We start from the raw sequence: 15,960 nt of genomic DNA on the forward strand, positions 1-15,960 counted from the left end.
ATCGTGGGTAGGGGAAATCGTTACTTATTGATTATAAACATCTTATGGATATGACATTGGTGGTTATTTCACTAAATTAAAATTAACTTTTTTATTATTATTCTGAAACAAACGTATATGCCAAACCCAATATGTGGATGAGTATTTCAACTCAGGTAAAAAAATAAAAATAAATACAAAAATAAGGTACAGAAGGAAGCAAGTAAAAAACAGTGCAGAACAGAAAATATAATTGAAAATGGTTAATTTATTTTTAAACTGTATGTAAAACTTAAGTTATGCGAAATAATGTGTTGTTTACCTAGTAGCCTACAGTTTATTTGGGGGGAAAGGAAAATACTATTTCAGTAAAATTAAGTACATTACTTAATAAATGCGTTTACACTTTATTTGAAGGTGTCTTTGTTACACTGCAATTATACATTTAAGTCCTGAGTAAAGTTAAGTAACTACATACACTTGCTATAGGGTTAGGATTAGGGTTTAGTGTAGGGTTATTATTTGCATGTAATTATATATAATTTAAAGTTATTGTTGCTATAATAACTGCGGGTGACATATGTAACAATGACAAAATAAAGTTACCAGAAATATTTAAGTTCTTGGTTCCAGTCACAGTTTTTCTGCTGTAAAATGTCTCCATCTTGTGAATCAGTTTTGGAAATGCAGGACATCATGTGACGTAAGGACAAAGTATATATCTAATATGTACACCGATCAGACATAACATTATGACCACTGAGAGGTGAAGTGAATAACACTGATCATATCACGGCACATGTTAGTGGGTGGGATATATTAGGCAGCAAGTGAACATGTTGTCCTCAAGGTTGATGTGTTAGAAGCAGGAGAAATGGGCAAGCGTAAGGATTTGAGTGAGTTTGACAAGGGCCAGATTGTGATGGCTAGACGACTGGGTCAGAGCATCTCCAAAACTGCAGCTCTTGTGGGCTGTTCCCGGTCTGCAGTGGTCAGTTTCTATCAAAAGTGCTCCAAGGAAGGAACAGTGGAGAACCGGCCACAGGGTCATGGGCGTGATAGGCAGTGATGCTTTGGGCAATGTTCTGCTGGGAAACCTTGGGTCCTGCCATCCATGTGGATGTTACTTTACGCTCAGCCTTTCATGGAAACGTTATTCCCTGGTGGCTGTGGCTCTTCCACTAATGCTCCTGACACAAAGCACAAATGGTTCAGGAATGGTTTAAGTAGCACAACGAGTTTGAGGAGTTGACTTGGCCACCAAATTCCCCAGATCTCAATCCAATTGGATGTGCTGAACAAAATATCCGATTCATAGAGGCCCCACCTTGCAACTTAAAGGACGTACAGGATCTGCTGCTAACATCTCGGTGCCAGATACCACAGCACACTTTCAGGTGTCTGGTTGAGTCCATGCCTCGACGGGTCAGGGCTGTTTTGGCAATAAAAGGGGGATCTACACAATATTAGGGTCATAATGTTATGCCTGATCGGTGTCTGTTTTGCCATTATGGAAAACAGATGTGGTGAAAACAATGCAAGAAACATGTATGAGTCTTTTAATGCTTATTGAACCAGTTTTTGTACAGCTCAAATGATGAAAAATGGGTTTCAAAGCATCATGCACAAACCATAGTCTCTATGCAGATATAAACCTATATGCAGAGATTTTTAAGTGTAATTCATAATATACACCCCAAAAATTTAGAGTAAAAAGGCAGATAATCGAATTTTCATGGGCAAATGTTCAGATATAATCTCTTCTTTCAGTGTGAATAACCAACTTGGACTGGAGTATGAAACCACGATGTGCTCGAACTCACATAATATTACAATTACACGTACAATAAAGTTATTTATTAAAACTTTGGCATTAATTACAACTCTCGACATGTAAAAAGGTGGTTCAACATCACTAAACAGGATTTTCAGTACTAATCCAAATTGAACAATCACAGTGTAGACAACTATTTATTTTAACGCGCTCTTGAAATCGCTGCAAATGTTACCACATCCCTTATCGTAGCTCAATTATTTTCAAGTAACAAAAGACTTACTTTAATAAAAAGAAAAAAAAGAAAGAGATTTACATCAGCTACAAACTGGACCCCACAAATACTACTGCCGCTGAAAATCCATAAGGTAAAACAAGCTCGAACTGCGAGACATTTCTGTTGTAATAAATAGAGCTGGAAATTTGACTGAATATCTTGTTTAGGAGATTAAGAACAACCACAGCACAGAATAACAGAAAACAAGAACAAAATCAGTGCCAAAGGAACATTATGCCATTGTAAATCTCAGTTGCACTACAGTACAAACATTCATCGGTCCTTATTCATGAAACAAGCAAATTAATGTGAAAATCGTTCGTAAATAACTCATTTACAAAATTATTTTGTTCTGCTCATGTTTCAGAAACAAGGGCCATAGTTTGAAACCCAGCCTGTGATCTAATTAATTATCGATAACAACAGGGCGAACAATCACCATCCTCTTCTAATCGGTTTCATTGCACTCTGAGCTCATCATATTTTTGCAGTGTGGAGAAACAACTGTTCAAGCTGTGAACGCTGTAACATTGTTTAATATCACTGATATTCATGTCCAAATCCTTCAAACTGACATAAACTAATATTGGGTATCGATTTCGCAAGCATGAAAGGCACAATAAACTGATCATAGATCAGTACTTGAAGTTGTTACACATATGAGACTCCTGGTACCATAGAAGAAAAACAATTCATAAAAGAAAAAAAAAAAGATATTGGCTCATTAATGGCTGCAAATTAAATGTATGGGTTGAGAACTTCCAGTCGCCCTTTTGACCCTGTATGACATCACGAGTTTCGTCTCTAAGAGCGTCACGTTTAGAATGAATGCACTGCAGTCGTTTCCCTGGCAACCACGGAATGTGGACGATCCTCTGCTTCCTGCTTTACAGTTCATCTTTAGGAAGTGCTTCCTCGTCTTCTTCCTCCTCTGGAGGCTCGTCTGTGTCGTCATCCTCCTCTTCCTCCTCTCCTTCATCCTCCTCTTCCTCCTCTGCTTCTGTGCTCTGTTCCTTGTTCTTCTCCTCATCCTCTTTGCGCTTCTTCTCATCCTGTTCATCCTTCATTTTCTTCTCGGGACCCTGTGGCAGGACAGACAATATGTCAACTAAGTTTTATTGCTTAAACTGTATGTAAGAAATGTATTTCAATGAATCATAAAATGGCCCTGATGTCACTAGACATTAAGAAATCATGTTCATTTCAAATACTTCACTGACAACAGTAGTCCGGCCAGGATATTGTCATTTAAAAGTTGTTGTTGCAGCCCTCAACTGATGTTGATGTTTTGGCCTTAAGCTCCGCCCTCCACCTAATCAACCGATCACGAAGTCAGTAGTGTTTTGGCATCCCGGTTGCCAGATCTGCTCTAGTTACCACAGCAGCAAATCTATAAATGTTCCTGCTAATCCTGCAACCAATCTGGCAACCTCGAGTCAGGAGGAGGGGCATACACAGCTCTACAGTCATTTGAAGGTGATTGCAGTACCAGTTTTGGCCACAACCTTACACTTCCTTTAAGATATATTCACTAGTTTAGCAACATGCATAAATTGCGATACACTTCAAATCAAAATCACTGATGAGGATCAAAGTAGCCGTCCTATTTAGACAGTGATGCAGCTTACTAGGTTTGAAACCAAATCTTAAAGTCTTTACTGATTGCCTTGTGTACTATATGACAATCATAGGCTTTTATACAGAAGTTAGTGTATGGAAGCGTGTATGCATCTCATACCTTTGTAGCACCCCATGTTTCGTTTCCGAAATCCTCAGCTTCCTTCACATCGTCGCTGATGAGGAAATTGTCAAAAATAGTGCCAGACTTCACCTGGATTTACAAAACAGAAATAAAACATGTTTAATGAGAGCGTTGTATACACAGTTCTAAGGTTCTCTAAGGTTGTAATTGCTGCATAACATTCATTGTGTCTGCTTTACTGAATACGTGTGTGTACTGTGAAAAGCGCCTCCTAGTGGTTCAATGCACAAACTGTGTTGAAGGATTGGTTCACCCAACAATGAAAATTATCCCATCATTTACACCCCCTCAAGCCATCCTAGTTGTAGGACTCTTCTTTCAGGGAATACAATCAGTTATTACAAATAATATCCTGGCTCTTCCGAGCTTTATAATGGTAACGTAGTTTTGTACCCCGAAAAAAGTGCACCAATCCAACTCAAAGTACTCCATACAGTTCCAGTGGGTTAATAAAGGCCGTCTGAAGTGAAGCGATGTGCTTTTGTAAGAAATATCTATATTTAAAACTATAATCGCTGGCTTCTGGCAACGGATGCATGCGTTCACGAGTCGAGTTCCAGCGGGAAGAGTAACCTCCGACCCGACGCATGATGTTTCTTAATTTTCTTTTAAAGTTTTTGTTTTAGACTTAATTTGTGACTGGAGTTGTGCTTTGCCTAGTAAGGCCCCGATCAGACAGAACGAGGCGCACCGCACTGCCTTTTTAGGTTGACTTTTTTTAATTTAGAAAAGAGCAGTGCACCGTTTTCTTTTTTATGTTGCTAGGAAACCCTCTAATCAGCTTATTATTGTTATTATTATTATTATTAAGTGACCGTCACTACAACGGAAGGCCTGCCTCTCCATTCATTAGACTGGATGGACAAAAAAAAAAAATGCAATGACGTTGGGCGCTTCTCTTGATTTTTTTTTCAACTTCATGCACTCAGAGCGTTCCTTCAAAAACGCGAGGCGCATAAAAAAAAAGTAAATGCATTAAAAAAAAAAAAGGCGCTTCTCACTGCAAAAATGTATTCTGTCTGATTGGGGCCTTACGCTGCGCCTACATTATGCATCAGGTCAGAGGTCACTCTTTCGTTTGCCGGAAGGAGGAGCTAATTTAGTCCCTCCAAAAGGCGTTCCTGGAACTAAAATCATTCCAGTTCCTGCGGTGCAAACTAATACTTCCCACAATAGTTCTAGGAACTAATATCACTGCAAAGCCAGGATATTTAATATAACTGTTTGGCTGAAAGAAGAATGTCATACACCTAGGATGGCTTGTGAGTGAGTGAATTAGGAGTTTATTTTTATTTTTGTGTGAACTATCCCTTTAAGCATGATGAGACGTTGACACATTGGCATGAACTGACAAACAGTCATAACACTTCTAAAATGGATTTCCTTTGTAACTTGCTATTTTAAATTTTATTGTGTTTTTGTAATTTTAATAGTCTTTTTTATGTCTATATAGTTTTTAGTTATACATTTCAATTTGAGTTTCATTCATTTTAGTACATCAAGTTAAAAGAAAAAGAAATGTTTCCTTAGTATCTGACTTTGTTTCAATTAATGATTATTTTACTTCAAGTAACAAATGTTTATGGTTTTAGTTTTGTTAACAATATAATGATTAATAACCACAAAAAAATATAAATAATGCCTCTGAAATGGCTTAAAGGTGTGAGAGGAACTATAATTTAGTAATTGTGGCAACATAGACTGGAAAATGTTTATTTCAAGAATTACAATTCAGTAAAGAGAAACTGGAGTAAAAAACTGGCAACTGGAGTTAAAAAGCAGTACATATATAATGATCAACACAATATTCACAATTTGCTTGTCAAAATCATTGTATGAACATTATTCAAACTGACAATATTCAGTAAATCACATATAAAGCGAACGCATGATTTTTAAGGGGTCATACGATTTTTAAACATTACCCTGAGGTGTATTTATAATGTTCTCCGTCATAAGAAAATAACAGAAACACTAAGGCACTCTCTTACCTGCCAGAGATCCAGCCCAATGACTCCAATGTTGTCGAATTTGTAGATCTGGGAATCAGGACTGTATTCAGGGTTGTCGATTTCAGGATGTACCCAGACGCCCTTGTAGTTCGGGTTGTCGATCTGCTTGGGTTTCCACTCTCCCTGCGCCGTAACAGAGGGATAAATTAAGATCAGAGGACTAAACAGTTCACAGAGCAGAAATCATCTTCTAGAAGGTCAATCTGAACCTTGTACTCTGGGTTTGGGATCATGGCCGGTTCCCACTCTCCATCCATATCTTCATCCCAGTCCTCTGGCTTCTTGGCATCGGGATCGGGAATATTCTCGGGCTTATCCCAGTCCTGACAAAAACCAGTTACATTTAATCATTTAGCAGACGCTTTTATCCAAAGCGATTTACAAAAAGGGGAGAGCAATAGAAGCAACAAAACAAACAAGGGCAACAACCTGCAAGAGCTGTAAGAAGTCTCGGTTAATCAAGCACAGTACACAAACAAATGTATTAAAAAATGTTTTCCCCCCCCAAACAAAAACAGAAAATTTAATTGGATAGTTAAAGGGATAGTTCACTTTAAAATGAAAAATCTTTACTCACCCTCAAATTGGTTCAAACCTGTGTGAATTTCTTTCTTCAGCTGAACACAAGGGAAGATATTTTGAAGAATGTCAGTAACCAAACAGTTACCTGGAGCCATTGACTTCCATAGTATTTTTTTCCTACTATGGAAGTCAATGGCTCCAGTTAACTTTTTGGTCACTGACATTCTTCAAAATATCTTCCCTTGTGTTCAGCTGAAGAAAGGCATTCATACAGGTTTGAACCAACTTGAGGGTGAGTAAAGGATGACAATTTTCATTTTAAAGTGAACTATCCCTTTAAGAGCTAGTCTTTATTGGTCAGGTGCAACACCAGACAACAGCAGAGTTCATGAAACGGACCAGGCTGTGAGAAAACCGGTGATATGAAGCAGGATCATGAAACAGAATCAGACCTCAGGTTTGGTGTCCGTCTCGTCGTCGATCTTGGCACGGTCGTCCCAGTCCTCAGGTTTCTTGGCTTCAGGGTCCTTGATCTTCTTTGGGGGTAGGATGTCCCAGTCCTCCTCCAGAGAGCCAGACTCCACCTTCTCATTGTCGATCTTCACCTCGTACGTCTGATCCGAATTCAGGATCAATGTGTACAAGTGAGTCAATTCATCATCCTGGAGAGAAAGACAGAGTTAATTTAGTGCAAATTTAATTCTATGACTTAAGGCTGCATGGTTAATCATATTTTATTCATGAGAGGAGGTAATTTTGTACATACATTTGTGTGAATTTGACCATTTGAGCACAATTTGGTTCTCGCAAGCGCGCCGTCTCTCAGAGAGTGCCGAGTGGTTTAAACACAAGCAAGACTTTAAAAGTCTTTTAGTGACAATGTGACACTGCCTCAAATGTGCAAGTGACAATTCCTGTGTAACAGACCAGCTCTTAGTGCAGCCACGATGTGCTGATGTGAAGCCATTAGTGCATTTTGAGAGGGAAAGAGAGAGCAGTGCGCGCAGTGATTCACTCACGCTGTCTGGGAAATTACGTCTCACAGAAAGTTTCCAAATGACTTTAAGTTATATAAGAAATATGAATTGTACCTCACCTTCAGCATTATAATTGTTTAACCCACGCTGGACAGAGAATGAGACCATAGAGACTGCATGTCATAGAGACAGAGCAAATTTAGGCCACGCCCACACTGGGGGTAAAACAATCCAACTCTCTGCATTGCATGAAACAGTCTCCTTGTCATTTCTTTCTTATAACAAAAAACAGAACTATGTCTAAAAGCTGTTATGTGACAAGGTGTACAGCTAAAAAGCTGAAGAAAAAAAAAACAGAACTAAGTTTTTATAAGCTGTCGACCCAAAAAACGAGCATTAAAGGAGTGGTAACAGGCAATATGACGTAAGCTTCAGCAGGAAGAATGGGTCAATTTTGGGAACCTGACACCCAGTATGCCTACGTGTGCAGTAAACATTGTCAAATATCCAAATGTCAGTTTTATATATGATATTTCCTGTCGCTGATCATGTTCCCCTCCAGTGGGCGTCGTTCTCAGTGTAATATAGCATGTCGCACTGTCTCAATTGCCTGTATCCACTTTTGTGTCCTAAACTCTTATAAAAGCTTATAAACCACTTAAAAACTTCTGGGTTTCTGGTTCTGTTTTTTTAGCTTGTTTGCTGTACACCTTGTCACATATCAGCTATTAGACATTGTTCTGTTTTTTGTTATAAGTCAGAAATGACAAGGAGGCCGCTTCACACAATACAAAGTCAATAGAGACGATTGGTTTGGTTTGTCACTCTGTCTCTATGCTATACCCCTCACGACAGGTGCGTGTCGTCAGCATGAGATCGGCCTTCATAAAGACCGTGGATCAAACCTCCCAACACGATTACCGGACGATGCCTGATCCATTTTATAAGGGTTATGTCTACAGTGAAGCATTGCGGTGGACGATGACATCGGGGGGTTGTGCTTGAGCGTTAATCTCTGTTAATGTGGCACGCATCTGAAGAAAGAACGCCCATGGAGGCTTTAGATAAAACTACTAGAGGATATAGCGCTAAAATATCATTACCACAAACGAGTGCTTGTGGTGTGATCCACACCGCTGTTTTGATGCGGACCACCATTTTAATACATCATCGGTTTAGTTCGTATAAAACATCTAGTAGCCTATATTTGTTTGCCATTTTTTGCACAATAAAATCTTTAGTGTTTACATTGTGTTCATTGAGCTGTTTTGAATGTAATTTGAATTGTGATCGGGAAGAACTTCCTAATTTGAAGGGCAATTTTGCGCACAAGTTAAATTTGCATCTTTGGAATGAAAACATGGCAATTGTTGGAAAGTTGGTGTCATTAATCCAGCTTTTATCCACCTAAATGTCAGTGCATTACATTGATAATGTAACTGACTTAATTCTAGTTGTAATATCATTAACTCACCTTGCATTTGATCTCTTTCTTGATGAGGTGGTTCTTGCCTTTGTAGTTAAAGATGACATGAACCTTCTTGGTGCTGTAGCCGCAGATATCAGGCCCTGTTGACAAGAAAATACTGATAAACTAGCCAAGGCTATGCATTTTCACAAACACATGGATGTAGGGCGTTAACCGGTCGACGTACCGAACATGACATAATACTGGGAGTCGCCGTGCATCTCAGCCTGGTTGAGATCAGCTGGGAAGACTTTGACATATCCACCTCCGCAGTCGATCTTCTGCTCGTGTTTGACGGTAAACTGGATGACCAGGGATTTGTCCTCATTGCTGAAGGGCTCGAAGCGGGCGGAGGTGGCGTAGAAACGTGCATCCTGACTGGTCTGCAGACCTGTTGGTGGACACAGTGAATATAATCCTTCGTTTCTTTGCTAGTTGTTTCTAGGGATGAGCTTAGGAAAATGCTTACCCTTGTCTTTCTCAGCATCTCCATAGAAGTTTCCAGCGGTCAATTTAAACTGCCCGTAGTCAGACTTGTGCTCCGAGTTCACCCATCGACTCTTCCAGGCGTCTGAGAATTCAGAGAATTAAAGTTAGAAGCACAAAAACAACAGTTACATTGTCAACTTACCAACCCGAATTGTATGAGAAGGCATTTATCTAGCTTTTTATCAATGAACTTGAAGAGGAAATGAAAGGAATTTATGAGGGTGTTCCTGTTTATGAGGGTGTTCCTGTTCTTGCAATCTCATTTGATAGACAGTTTGCATGTGCAAATGCTAGGTTTGCTTTCGTTTTGCACAAGCAAAAATATGCCCCTGGTATATTGGATTAAAATTGGTTTACATCACTTCTGCATAATTTGATTGTGTCGCGAGACATATTTTGCTACTTTCAATTGCTGTCCAGCTTCAGGGGGTCTCAGTGGGCGTGGCCTTCTCATTCAAAGAAAGCTTTCTATTGGACAAACATTTGGACACACCCCTGAGTGCAAGACGAGTCATCAGAACCTTTGGTCCATTGGCTCGGAAAATAGGACAAAAATATCTACTAACTTTTAGGAGTACAACCAAAGAAAATACAACCAACTACAGTTACATTTAATAAATAAACTGGATATTTTAACCTTAAAATATTGATTTTATTTTCAAAAAAGTAAAGGAAAAATCCATCTGCAAGAAAGAAAGAAAGAAAGAAAGAAAGAAAGAAAGAAAGAAAGAAAATTGCGAATGGTTTCATTTTTGCTCTGACAAACTATGCATAATCCAATACTGTTAATGAGTAATAATATTCACTTTTCTAGCATAACAAAAGGATATCAATAAACGGTAGCCCATTTTAATGTCACTCATTAATGTTGTGACCGACAAATCAACCGTGACATGCAACTTAATGATTCACTTACCCCCATCCAGAAACTGCTCTTTAAAGTACACTTCTGCATTGGCCGCCAATGCCAATAACGCAACAGAAACACACTGGAATAATGTAATAATTTGCATTTTTGATAATTTGTGGAATTAAGCCCGCACACTCCCTCTCTCCCTCTCGCGCTGCTGCTCTCGGGGTTTATCCGTGGCTCGAGAGAAGCGCGTGGCTGCACAGATGTCTGCCGCTCATTGGTAGACAGCCGACACTCTCGACCAATCACAAGAGACCACGAAGTGCATGGCTCGCCTTCACACCGGATATTGAATCCGCCTCTTGTGCTGTTCTCCGATCAGCTGTTACTGTATACACTGACGTGTGGTCTCGATGTCTGACTGGACAACACTGACTCAGGATCAGTTTCCAGGACAAGACCAGCGAGTGTGAAAATGTCAGTCAACCGGCCAAGACGACTACGCGGAAAACGGAGCTTAAACAAATACGGGGTTATGTTTTCCTCAAAATACAGCCCACTCTTCTCTGCTTTATCTTTAGACTTTGATATGATGAAACTGTAAAAGGCAATACACTGCATACTGTGTTTCAAGCTCTTCAGAAACGTCTGCTGTATGACAAACCCAAACAATTAATTCAAATCTAAGACTAAAATATTTTAAAATATATTTTTTTAGGTAAATTAGGTCAACCCAAGACATTTCCAATAACTAAATGGGTCTTTATAAAATATTAGAAACCTTTAAAAAAAGGCCAAATTGTGATGGCTAGACGACTGGGTCAGAGCATCTCCAAAACTGCAGCTCTTGTGGGCTGTTCCCGGTCTGCAGTGGTCAGTATCTATCAAAAGTGCTCCAAGGAAGGAACAGTGGAGAACCTGCCGAGGCTCATTGATGCACGTGGGGAGTGAAGGCTGGCCCGTGTGGTCCGATCAAACAGACGAGCTACTGGAGCTCAAACTGCTCCAGAAGTTAATGCTGGTTCTGATAGAAAGCTGCCAGAATACACAGAGCATCTCAGTTTGTTGTGTATGGGCCGCCCCATAGCTGCAGACCATAGCTGCAGACCAGTTATGCCCAGGGTTATGCCCAGGGTATGACCAGGGTGCCCATGCTGACCCCTGACCCCGCCGAAAGCACCAACAGTGGCACGTGAGCATCAGAACTGGACCACAGAGCAATGGAAGAAGGTGGCCTGCCCTGGTCTGATGAATCACGTTTTCTTTTACATCACTTGTATGGCCGGGTGCATGTGCCTGGCTTACCTGGGGAACACATGGCCCCAGGATGCACTATGGGCAGTAGCAAGCCGGTGGAGGCAGTGTGATGCTTTGGGCAATGTTCTGCTGGGAAACCTTGGGTCCTCCATCCATGTGGATGTTACTTTACACCCTTTGATGGAAACGGAGCTTGTCAAAGTCTCAAGATAGAATCAGGATTATGTGGATCACAACGCTACAAATCTAGATTTGATGTTTAAAAAGTAATGTTGACCTGATCTGAATCTTTAGATATCAGGGTTTTGGGAGTTTTAATTGAATTAGGATGGAATTATCCAGGCAATAGGTTTTGCAGGACTGTATTGTTTTGTTTTCAGAAGAAATAAGCTCTTCACTAATAGACTTGATAAGAAAAACAAGGAAGTATATTGCATATTAAGGCTGATTCATGCATTTACACTTGTTCAGGTAATAGAAATTGGTCATTTTTTCAGGTATGGCACATTTGGAGCTTAACAGCCATATTCACTCTCATTGTATGCAAAAGAACTGTGGATATTCTGCTCAGAGGTAGATAAAGTACACAACTATATTACTTGAGTAAAAGTAAAAGTACTACTGGTCAAATATTACTCCGTTACAAGTGAAAGTTGTAAAAACAGATTTTTACTCAAGTACAGAAGTATTTGTTTTCAAAAGTACTTAAGTATCAAAAGTAAATTTCCTTTTTTATGCCAATGCATTATTTTATTATTGTTGTATAAATGTACACTGTCATCATGTTTTAAGCCAGTCAGTGATGCTCCATATGACATACTAGCATACGACAAACTCAAACTCATTTAAATACTTGTAGAAAAGTTACAAAGCTCTTTACAAAGCTGCTGTCACTTTAAGGCCAAATGCACGGATCCAATACACTGATACACATCTGATATTCTCCCAACTTTACTCTTCTCTTTCTCCCAGACGTTTATATTGTTAATATTTTATAAGACATGGATCAAGTGTATGCCAACTAAACTAATATGTTTTTTGTTTTTTTTACTGAAACATACTTTCAAAGTATGGCTATGGGTGCACACACTTGTGCGTAAGAACCGTCTTCTTCCATTTTGCTATGAACTGATCAATGTTCAAAAAATGTTGGGAAAATGTATATGACCCTGTGGTGTGGCAAGCAGCGGGGCAAGGGACCGCGAGAGCAGGCCGGTGACGAGTGGTAATGAGTACCAGCTGCGTGACACACCGGTCTCGTCTCGCGGCCAGGTGACGGGAGCATAAAAGAAGGAGCAAAGGCAGCGGAAGACGAGAGAGGACCAGGCCTGGATTTTATGTTGAGTTTTGTTATGTGTGTGTGGGCAGTCGTTCGTGAGGGGCTGCCCGCGGTTTACTTTCGTTTGTTTATTTAATAAAAGTTGTTAAACGTTCGCCGGTTCCTGCCTCCTTCCTTCCATCGAAGAACCCCGTTACAGACCCTATAAGAGCGATTACTGATAGACTGTCTGCAACAACAAGAAAAAAACTTTTTAAAAAAGGAAAAAAATCCACCGACTTTCAGAGCTGCTACAGAAACGACTTTCGACCTTGATAGAAATGTAGTGGAGTAAAAAGTACGTCATAAATACATCATATTTGTCTTTAAAATGTAGTGAAGTAAAATTTCTAAGTTTCAAGAAAAAATAATATTAAAGTAAAGTACAGATACTCAAAAAGTGTACTTAAGTACAGTACTCAAGTAAATGTACTTAGTTACTGTCCACCTCTGAAAAACAGTCACCAATTCAAGTTGCAACCTGGCTAGAACACGCTTAGTTTCGGTGGGGAGCCAGGATTTGAGAATGGGACGCTACAGTGGAAGAGATGTGTTCTGGCTTGATAAAACGGTCCATATGGAAAGGAAGCAAATTCTGAGAGGTTCATAATGCCCCTCAGAATGAGCTACCGCCTGTATTGCATTATAGTGTACTCAAACTATAGCAACTCTCTCCCACATATTCTGCTAGTGTGAAAACACCCTACTGGCCTCACTAAATAATCTCCCAATAACAATCAATTTTTTCCAAAAAGGTCTCACTTTCATGTAACTCTAATACAGGCCTGTGAGTAAACTACTAAAACTGGCCTTCCTACAGCATCCTCTAATAACAATCAAGTTTTTCAAAAAACAGTCACCAATTCACCTTACATCCTGGCTAGAACCCACATAGTTTTGGTAGGAAGCTAGGCTTTGGCCATGGGACGCTACAGTAGAAGAGATGTGTTCTGGCTTGATAAAACGGTCCTTTAGGAAAGGAAGCAAATTCTGAGAGGTTCATAATGCCCCTCAGAATGAGCTACCAGCTGTAGTGCCTTATAGTGTACTCAAACTATAGCAACTCTCTCCCATATATTCTGCTAGTGTGAAAACACCCTACTGGCCTCAATAAATAATCTCCCAATAAAAATCATTTTTTCCCCAAAAAGGTCTCACTTTCATGTAACTCTAATGCAGGCCTGTGAGTAAACTACTAATTTGGAGGTATCACACACCCATAACTTAACCCTAACATGCCAGGAGTGCAGAAACAGTGTTTGTGCATATAGCCCGGCTTCCAGATATGAAATATGGATTTGTCTTTCTTTTTTTTTTCTTTTTTTATTCATTTTATATTTCCTTTCAAGAAGAATATTGCCTGTAGTCTGTACCTCTCACTAAGAGAAACCAGATGCTATCAGAATGTTTTGGGAAACCTTCTGGTTAGAACTGGAGCTTAATCAGCTCCAACCTTGGAGAGACTGTGTATCTTTGTATGTGCACAATATTCTGTGTTACAGATCAGTGTTGAGGTTGTGTACAATGGGCATCCTGAGGGTGATGGGTGGACATGTTGTTCTGGGCAAGCTGACGCCTGCTCCAGATCTGGAAGGTCACTACGGGCCTACTTCTGGGGTGGAAGCTTCAACACGTGATGGACACGTGCACGTGCAGCTGACAATGTGTGGAAATTTACCATTATTGTTCATTTTCTCTGAGCCAATCAGAATAATTTCAACTTGCAATAATGACATGGATAGACCTTGAAAAGAGTCTAACTGTTGGGACAATTGTATGTACGGTACGACGAGACAGAGAGAGAGGGAGCGCGGCCTACAAACTCCTGGTGAGACTTAAAGCTGGCTTCTGCTGATGAAACTACAAACTATTCTTCAGTAACATTTTCTTTTAATTAATTGCACTCCTGACTCTTGGTCTTCATTTTTCACTACTGGTCTTGGGTCATCATTAACTGTTAACCCCAAACAAAAGGCACTTGCAGGTAAGCATATTATCAGGAACTTTCAATTGCAGAATAAATTGATCATGTCAAATACACCTGCCAGTATATAAGTATAAACTTTATTCAAAAAGAGAAAATGTTATCCTTTGGGAATCGATTGGTAGTTGAAACTAGTAGTAGCACTACAGAACTAAGAAATTTACAAAATAATACAGCATGCATACGAATATATAGTACACAATCTCTCTCTCTCTCTCTCTCTCTCTCTCTCTCTCTCTCTCTCTCTCTCTCTCTCTCTCTCTCTCTCTCTCTCTCTCTCTCTCTCTCTCTCTCTCTCTCTCTCTCGTTTATTTCTGTGATCAAAGCTGAATTTTCAGCATCATTATTCCAGTCTTCAGTGTCACATGATCCTTCTGAAACTATTCTAATATAATGGTTTATTAATGTTTGAGACAGTTGTGCTGCTGAATATGTTTTTATAACCTGTGATACTTTTACAGGATTCTTTAATGAATAAAAACAGCATTTATTTAAAATAGAAATAGTTTTGAACAATATACACTGCGTTTAAAAGTTTGGGGTCAGTAATTGTGTTAACTTGATAAAAAGTGATATAAAGATTTATATTGTTAGAAGAGATTTCTATTTGGAATAAATGCTGTTATTTTTAACTGTTTATTCATCAATGAATTCTGAAAAAAAGTATCACAGGTTCCAAAAAATATTAACCAGCACAAAACTATATAATTTTAATTTCTTCTGCAACATTGCATCAGTTCCTGATGGATACAGTTTTCTATCATTGTAGGCCCCGTTTCACTCTGAAATGTCACATTGCAGAAGTAAAATTGCAACTGCTGCCGTAAGAGTTCGTTCATATTGACATAGCCTACTGGGAATTTGTGGATCTTGAGCTATTTAGAATTTGTTGAAGTTCAATTGAGCAGCTCTAGATGGCGCTGTAACTCAACTTCCTGAATAATGAAGGACAAACTAAAGCATGGCTTCTGATGCCAACAGGTATGTGGAGCTGTGCAGGGCTCGACATTAAGCATGTCTCCTTCGGACAAGTAGGCTAAATCGGTCATTCACTTGTCCAAGTAAAAATGTGCTTGTCCGGAAAAAGTTAGGTGTGTGTGTGTGTGTGTGTGTGTGGTAAATATAACTTATTCTGAAGCAATATTCCCACAAGTGTTCAATCAGCTTTGACATATTTTAAATCTGCATATCTGTGATAGTTTACCTTTTATAAAGGGCATCCCCCCCATCTTATTAAATATAAGCTATGCTTCAGGTTTCATATTATATTCTTAAATTCGATCTATAC

The 15,960-nt window shown here is 39.4% G+C and overlaps 1 protein-coding gene across 1 annotated transcript; it reads right to left on the reverse strand.

Annotated features, from left to right (window-relative positions):
* Positions 1–1,821: 1,821 nt before the first annotated feature.
* On the reverse strand, positions 1,822–10,362 carry calr3b (calreticulin 3b). The gene is made up of 9 exons (XM_067452844.1): positions 10,177–10,362; positions 9,241–9,342; positions 8,959–9,162; positions 8,778–8,872; positions 6,779–6,988; positions 6,014–6,127; positions 5,784–5,927; positions 3,769–3,861; positions 1,822–3,112 (listed from the first exon to the last, which is right to left on the reverse strand). Exons 1-9 carry the CDS (start codon positions 10,271–10,273, stop codon positions 2,918–2,920), a joined length of 1,254 nt encoding a protein of 417 aa, XP_067308945.1. The 5' UTR covers positions 10,274–10,362; the 3' UTR covers positions 1,822–2,917.
* Positions 10,363–15,960: the final 5,598 nt, after the last annotated feature.

The sequence above is a fragment of the Pseudorasbora parva genome, chromosome 9 (assembly GCF_024679245.1).
Source record: "Pseudorasbora parva isolate DD20220531a chromosome 9, ASM2467924v1, whole genome shotgun sequence".
Classification (NCBI taxonomy): Eukaryota; Metazoa; Chordata; class Actinopteri; order Cypriniformes; family Gobionidae; genus Pseudorasbora; species Pseudorasbora parva.